General features: G+C 44.8%; 1 protein-coding gene across 2 annotated transcripts in view; it reads left to right on the forward strand.

Annotated features, from left to right (window-relative positions):
- The first annotated feature begins 7,648 nt into the window (after positions 1–7,648).
- Gsr (glutathione-disulfide reductase) overlaps positions 7,649–8,278 on the forward strand; it is a 38,883-nt gene continuing 38,253 nt past the window's right edge. The window contains exon 1 of one of the 2 annotated variants that reach the window (XM_010622106.2): positions 7,649–7,712. Coding sequence is in view for 1 of the 2 variants with exons in the window: in XM_010622097.3 (XP_010620399.1) it covers positions 7,786–7,809 (24 nt within the window). In the remaining variant the exon portion in view is untranslated. Of the gene's footprint in view, positions 7,713–7,770; positions 7,810–8,278 lie in introns of those variants that run through there. The other variant, XM_010622097.3, reaches the window with a different exon arrangement.

An 8,278-nucleotide genomic window follows, 5' to 3' on the forward strand; every position in this document is an offset into this window, starting at 1 on the left:
GCAGGAGCAGGAGCGGCGCGGCGTGCAGGTGCAGCGCTAGTGAGCGCGCTGACTCCTACAGCCTGGCTCCCGGTCTCCCGACGCCGGGCCGCATCTGGAAAATGGGAGCAGCCCGTGTGCGGAGCGGGGGCGGGCTGGAAGGGGACAGCGCTGTAGCCTCGGAGGAGAGGGGTCCGGTCTTCTCCCGCCTGCTGCCAGGGCAGGGTGATTTGTCACACAGCCTTCATCTTTGACCGCGCGTTTCCTAATCGCTAGAGTTGGGGCTTCTCGGGTCCTCGGTCTGAGGTGCAGCCTGGTTTGGGAGTTTGAGAAATTCTTCCGCCGATCCGTGTTGCCTTGAGAGAAGATTAGATGGTCTTTTATTTTTCTGAGACGGGGGGGTCTCTCGGTGTGGTTCGGGTTGGCTTTGAACTCACTGTCCTGCCCCCTTTAACTCTCGGAGACTCTCCTGCCCACGCGTCGTGTGAGTGCTGGAGTTACAGGTCTGTGCCACTTCGAGGATTGTAGTTATGTGGACTGTTCAGGTATTTTGCCACCCTCCATTGGGTGATAGGTTAGATCTTTTGAGTTTGTTTTGGGCAGATTTTAAAACTACCAAAAGAGTTGTAACTTTTTTGTTTTTTAAGGTGGAGTTTCCCTATGTAGTTGAGGGCAGCCTTGAACTCGCTGTATAGCTCAGGCTGGCCTGGAACTCGCAGTGCTCCTCCTGCCTCAGCCTCCCGAGTGACGGGATGACAGGTGTGCCCACTACACCCAGCGAAAAACTCAAAATTTTTAAACAGAAGTTTTGTCTCTGAGTTGTTAGTGTGGACTTTTTCTGTGGCAAGATTTGGATGAGGTACATGCTGCTGATGTTAATATACGCCTTCCAGAACTTATCCGGCACTCGGGTTGAGTTCTGTAAATGGCTTTGAAGATTGGTGCTGAAATTACACTAAATTGGGAAGTCCTTAGCAGAGATGGGTTCTTGTGTTTGTGTGTGTCTCATAGGCTCCTTGGTTTCAACAAAATGTCTTGCTCAGTATCCTGTTGTGAGAAGTGAATGAAAGTAGAGAACGGCTCTTCGAAGGCTGACTCCCTCTTCCGGTCTTTTTTCAAGTTCAAAACAAAGGGTAGGACAAGGAGAGAGGAAAAGTACCTGTTAATTATCAGCTTGCACTGTGACACTGTACCCCAGAAGGAGGAGAAGTCATTCTGTGCAGAAGGCAGACCGAAAGTGCCACTCAGGCTTTGGCCTCTCGGCCACAACTGTGAGAACACTTCATCGCCTCTCACCTCTGTGTCTCCACATTTTTGTTTTCTTCCTTCCTCTTGGTGTCACAGTAGCCTGTGGCACCTGCTGTCATTGCAAGTTCTACTAGTATTGATCAAGAAGGGGCTGGCCAGAGTTTTAGGTTCCTGCTAGCAATTTGAATACATGGAAAGATCAGTCTCCTTATGGAGTGCCTGGTCTTGCTTACCTCATTCTCCTGCAGCCCCTTTGACTTCTAAGCTTTTACAAATTCAGGAAATCCTCTATTTAATGTTTTAATGACATTACATTAAAGCTCTTCTCAAACTGGCTTCTGGTTTTTATTACAAGAAAGGATGTAGGTATGCAGTAAATATCAGAGAAGATACAACAAATAGGAGGATACAGGTGTAGATTTCTTCGAGGATTGTAGTTATGTGGACTCTTGGAAGTTGCAATACTAAGACATTATGTGCAGTGTTTTCCACACAGGTGCAGGGAAGATTGAGTTTTTCTGAAGTACGTCCTCATATACTCCCTTCTCAGATTGAGGCCGACAGAGAAGACGGTAGATGCAAACATCTGTAAGACAGAGGCCCCATTCCTTTAAAGAATTTATAATACAGTGGGGGATACCAAACAGAGGCAGTCAATCCCAGAGTAGGGTGCTCTTTCAATAACCAGTCGTAGTTCAGAGAAGAGCTGGAATTCTTCTGCCTGGCACCATGGGGAGGTTTATAGACGACAGCATCTTTGGATCTTTAGAAGATGTGTATTTTTTATGATTATTTTCTTTATTAGTACATGTTTACTAGTACATAATGTTTGCATTTCTTGTGGGGAGTTGGTACGTGTACATAGTACATATTTTTTTTACTTAGACGGGTCTGAGGCAAAGACATAGAGCAAGTTTCATTGAATAATTGTATTTTACTGGAGCAAAGGGTATTTCTTACTCTAAGAGAAGTAAAAAACAGGAAACTGGCTTTTTAAAAAATGGATTCTTTCTGTCTGCCCACCTGTCTGTCTGTCTCTTTTTTTTTTTTTTTTTTTTCCTGCAGTACTGGGGGTCAGACTCAGGTCCTTGAGGCTGCTAGGCAAGTGCAGTACCACTGAGCTACATCCCCAGCCTAAAATGGATTTTCTCCATGCACAGTGAACTCTGAAAGGATTTTGAGCAGGAGAGTGACATACACACACAAAAATAGTACCAGGAGACCTCCCTTGGGGAGGCCAGATAGCAGTTTAAAGTATCCAACTAGTCATTTACTAAGTAAGATGCATTATTGTCATTCTAAAGCTTGATATATTTTTATTTTCTAATTTTTTTGCAGTGCTAGGAATGAACCCCAAGCCTTATACAAGCTAGGCAAGTGCTCTGCCACTGAGCTACAACCCCAGCTCTGAAGCTTGGTAAATTTTTAATTTGTTGTGGATGAAGTCACACAAAAAAGTCAAATCTTTTTCTAGAAGTGCTTATTTCAAGGTAGTGGGATTATGTTTGACTGTTACTGTTTTATTTTTGTTCATTCATTTAACAAATGTTGAACATCTATATGCCAGATACTTTATCGGGTGCTAGGGTCACAACAGCAAGCAAAGCAGATGAAAATTCCTGTCCTTGGGATCTTGAGTTTTAGAAATGATCTGTACTCATTTTTTTCTTGCAGTATTTTTGTGGTGAATAAAAGAAAACAAAGTATGGTTTTGTATTTTGCTGCCCCCCCGCCCCCCACATCGTGGGGATGGAGCCCAGGGCCTCCTGACACAGGTTGGGGAACGCCTCCCCTGAGCCATCCCCTTGCCCCTGTGTTTTGCCTTTTTAAAAAATGTATACCTTCCTCCATCAAAGTTTAGACTTACTACTGGTAATCAAGTTGGAAATTGCAGTATGGCTATGGTTTTTTAAAAAAGTGGAGTAATAGCATTAAGACTTTCAATTTTTATTTTTTTTAGGACCATTGAAAAGGTACTGATACATTCCATCACGATCAGTTTTATCAAGACTGGTATTTTATTATTTTAATTTAAATTTGTATTTTTATTTCTGAATTTGATGCCCAAGGCCTCACAAATACTAAGTACATGCTCTGTATCCCCAGCTCTAAGAGAAGAATTTTAATAAAGACATAGGAAGCTTCTATTTAGATGAAGATACTTCTTTGAATACTTCTAGCTTCATGAAACACTCATTGCATGGGCCCCTTTATTTTCCTTTCACTAAGGATTGTTTTTAAAAACTGCATGTTGGTGAGCCAGACACAGTGCCTGGGCTTCTGTTTGGGACAGGGACTATGGAAGCCTGAAAATCCAGTGAACCCTGAATATTTGGGGGCTCAGACAACAATGAGTTTGATTCTAAAGGTATTATATTTTCTAGTTTCACGATTGCATGCTTGTGAAGTAACCTGCCTTCGTACCATGCAAGAGTGTATGGTGTGACTGCTCTCCTAGATTTTTTGACTCCTCAGTCTCCCTGTCCCAGAAGCTTTACCACCTCCTGCGATAGGGTGGGGAGGCCCTTCCTGAGAGACTGAATTGCCCGGGTTAGTGACATGGGTCTGGTGCTGTGGGCTGAATGTTTTTGCCCTCCACCTGCACTGATTCATACACTGAAGCTCCAGCCCCCACCCTTCTGTGTGCAGGTAGGTGGAGGTATGGGGCCCTTGGGAAGTGATTACGGTTAGATTAGGTCTTGAGAGAGGGGTCCCACAGGAGTCTTTATTAGAGGAGGAAGAGACGTGGTCTTTGCCTCTGTGAGGTGAAGTCATGGGGAGAATATACTGGAATCAGGCAAAAAATTGTAGTTGTATGGACCAGGGATTTAGCTTAGAGGTGCTGCCGCCTGTGCCTGCTTCACAAATGCAAGGTCTTGAGTTCAGTCCCTGGAACCAGAAAAAAAAAAAAAATTGTAGGGTATTGGTTAAAACATTAAAAATGGGAAACTGAAAAGATCTCTTTCCCCTGGAATTCCATTAAAAGTAATCCCTTGCTGCCCACCACAATTATTTCCAAGAGCAGAAAAAATAGAGGAGGTGATTTTCAAATTCAGTTTTCAGTCTTCAAAAACCAAAACATGCCAGGATGTACCTCAGGATGCCTGCCTGGCAAGCACAGTGTCCTAAGTTTGGTCCCCAGTAGTGGTGGTGGTGGGGAGACCCAAACCTAATGTTTCTTTCATGACTCTGCAGACTGAAAAGTAGTGACAAGCTTGCCCGGGGCCAAGGTGCATTAGAGCCTCTGGAGCTTTATCCCTGCCCTCAGGAAGTTCACCCTGACTGCTCCCTTCCCCAGGGCTGTGGGAGCTTTGGCCTCTGCCATCTTGCTCAGTCCACTGAGGCCTAGGTGAAGAGCTGGGCTCCCTCAGGAGTTGGCCTGTGTTCTCACCAGAGAGGTGGCTGATAAGGGTTGATGGAGCGAGGGGCCAGAGCCTTGTCCATCACTAGGTTCCTGTGAATTGTGCTGTCCGGCTGCAGCTGCAGAAACCCACAGGAGAGGTGGTCTTGCAGTTGCCAGTGAGGGTCATGGGAAAGAAGCCCAAGAAACAGCCCGCTCAGAAGAAAACGGCCAGTCTGGGAGCAGCGATCATTTAGTTGCACACAAATCAGAACCTAAGCTGGAGATGGTAGTGTGTGTCTCTTTCTCGTGCTGAGACACAATACCCAACATCCACAACTCTTAAGGAAGAAAGGTTGATTTTGGCTCACAGCTTGTAGAGGTTTCAGTCCTTCGTCACCTTCGGGGCACAGCAGTATGGTGGAGGGCCAGGGTGGAGGAGAATTGCTGCTAGCTGGCAGGCAGAAAGAGCTAGGGAGGAATAAGGGCGTCACCCGTCCCACCACACCCCACCCACCTCTTCTGGCCGGGCTTCGCCTCTCAGCTTCACATTTAGCTCCGTCAGTGGGCTGCTTTGTAAGTGTCACACCCACACAATCCAGTCATCTCTTGAAGTCCCACTCAGGAGGGCGTGAGGCTTTGAGGGGGCATCTCAGTATAAACCACAGCAGTGTGAAGCCTGTTCTTCTAAGGCTCAAGGTATATTCCTAAATTCACTAAAAGGAGTTCAGTAGTTCCTTTGGTAGTGACAGGTATTCCTTAAAAACAGAAAATCACCCTAGTTTATTAGATATGTAGAATTTCTAAAAATGGAGTCCACCTATATTCGTAAGTGACAGATAAAGGATTGGTCATTAAGGTTGGGGTTAGGTGGAGACAGCTCCTGTTACAGGAAGTCCCCGATTTAAGAACACATTGCATTCCAGGGAATGTTCTTAAGTCTGATAAAATGAGTCTTACGCACCTTTGACAAACATACAGTGCAAAGCATAAAAAAAACAAGTATACAAATACTATAAAGTATTTTTACTTTTACAGTTACCTTAAAAGGGAAAGATAGGGCCAGGGATTTAGCTCAGTGGTTCTGCCGTCTACCTCATAAGTGCAAGGACCCAAGTTCGATCCCCGGTACCAAAAAAAAAATGGTGAGGTAGAGAGCCGACTTTTAGCTCAGTGGTGCAAGTGCAAGGTCCCGAGTTTGATCCTTGGTACCCCCCCCACCAAAAAAAAGGTAAAGTAGACACACATGCTACTTTTGCAATTTGTTCCCATCTAGGAACGTTCATAATGTGAGGCCCATTTGTGTCTGTGAAAGTTTACAGATTGAATTCTCTAAGTTGGGGACTTTACATTGAATTTTGGCTCACTTACCTTATTGACCATTTGCTTTTTTGCACCACCCTTAGTATAAAGCTGATTTGCAATCTGTATCAGAACCCTTTATGTTTACAGGACCAGAAAAGGAAAGACAGACTCTGAATCTCTCAGTTTATATTTCTCTGTCAAATATTCTTTGGAAAAGTAATAAGAGAATGCTTCCTTGTGGAGTGGAGTTGAAGGAATGATAGGGAAATGCTACAACCTCTGGCATTCGGTCACTATCATGTATCACTGGGTGTTGCAGCGTTAGGTACTAAATACGACGTGGAGTCCCAGGTCTTTTCTTTTGGAGTGGGGACCAGGGGACAGTTGGTACATCAGATAAAGTTTGATGCTTCCCTGGACCAACCTGATCAGAAATGAAAAAAGGTTTTGAAAGGGGAGATACGCATGTTGAGCATTGAATATGTGCCAAGAACAGGGCTGAACAATGCCCAGACAACATCTAATATTCTAGTGTTGGTGTAAAGCTAGTGACACACTGCAGCGGTAGAGATCTTTTTCTGTTCTGGTCCCCGATATTCCGACTCTTCTATATGTATTCTGTGTATTCTGTCTCAGATATAAAACTATTCTGAAAACAGGTACTCATTGTACAGTTACTAATAGAATGGCTTGCTGAATCAGTGAAGCTCTGTTTTGTGAATGATGACTGGTTCATTTTCTAAGTGCTCTCTTCTTAGGGAGGAAACTGTAGGCAGCTCTGGAGGGCTTGGAAGGGTGAAACCAGAAGTTCACTGTTACTTAAGCATGGGTGACATGCTTAGTGGGTGCAGTTGTGAATTACTAAGTCCCCATTCGGTGCCAGTGTGGACAATGCAAAAATATTTCTCTGTATACTGGTAGGCAGCTTTGATGTTCAGGGGACCAGCTTTAGCAAAATGAAGTCCCTGAGTTTTGCCACCTGCACATACTCTGTTCCTGTTTGGAGAGGCCCCTGTCCTTTCTGTGAGCAGTGCTGGCAGCCCATGGAACAAAAAGATTTGGAATACAGACTGGTGGAGCGGGAAGCTCTCAGATGTTAGACGGGCAGGCAGAGTTAGGATTTTTACTGAGAAGTACAGGAAATTGGCCCATCCTACTTATTCTTTTGGATCTGGATGGTAGCGGCTCTGGAAGAGAATTTGCCTGGTCAGAAGCGTCAGATGCTTAAGGTTTATTAGCTGTGTACACCTCTGGGAAGCCACACCTTTGAGAACCCAGTGTCCCATTCTGGGATGCAAACTTCCTTGGTGACCAGTTGATCTGTTTCTGATAGGGAGGCTCCTAGGGAATTTATCCCCTCTTTTCCATATGCCTTGTGTTTACATGGGCAACCAAAAGGTGACAGAAATAATTCAGCAGTGTCAGGGTCATCATCAGATTTACCATAGATTAGAAGTACGCTTTATGTACATTATCACTAACCTCAAAATTCTATAATCTAGGTGTTACCCTTCCTCATGTTACAGATTAGGAAACCCCTCGGAGAGATTTAGAAATTTACCCACCGATGGCCAATGAGGGACAAACTTAGATCCAGTGGATCCCAGGTCTGATGACATCATTCACACAGCAGCAGAATAGGAAGGAAAAGCAGCAGCAGAGGCGAGGAATGTGTGAGAGCCCACATAGCTCTTTTCTTCTGGCCTCTCTGGATTTGAAGATAATTGTGTGTTTTTCATCCCTCCAACTCAGAGGCGTCTGCTGTCAGGTTGCTGTGGGTGTAGCAGTTCCTAAAACCAGCAGTCCTGGAGGGCCTTTTCCTGGAGGCTGCTGAAGCAGGGTGAGTGGTTCAGTATTTCAGGGTCACTGCCTGCTTCATCAGATCCCCAGGCCCTAAAGTGTGCTGTGCTGGAATGCAGGTGCGCCGACCCAGCAAGGTCAGTGTTACAGCTCCCTTCATCTGATTTCTGCCCCAGTACTCTGATTTGTGGGGAATGCAGCAATTCTGCCACTGCTCCCTGAGTTAGTATGTCCAGAAAGCTTAGAGCCACTCTCTGGCTGGGACTGCAGGTTGCACAAGAGCAGGGGTTATATCTGTGTAGTGCTTTGCCTTGTGTAATGCTTAATCCAACGTTGGAATGAATGTAAGGGCTTTGTTTTTAACTTAGAAGCCAAAAAGGCAGAAATTTCAAAAAACAAAGCATTTATCTATTCAGCACCAGTGCAAGTCAGGCATTCTTGACCCCTCGAAGCAGCATATTCCAAACATGTTTTAAATTGCCTTAAATAAGTTCAAGATAGCTTCATATATCTGTGGGGAGTGAACTGCTGATGGGTGAGCATAGTTCAGAACAGTTTAGCGTGAATTTATGACCCTTTGAATTGCCTTTTTTTTTTTTTTTTTTT

This window comes from Fukomys damarensis, unplaced genomic scaffold (assembly GCF_012274545.1).
Source record: "Fukomys damarensis isolate Sample0158 unplaced genomic scaffold, DMR_v1.0_HiC HiC_scaffold_18, whole genome shotgun sequence".
NCBI lineage: Eukaryota > Metazoa > Chordata > Mammalia > Rodentia > Bathyergidae > Fukomys > Fukomys damarensis.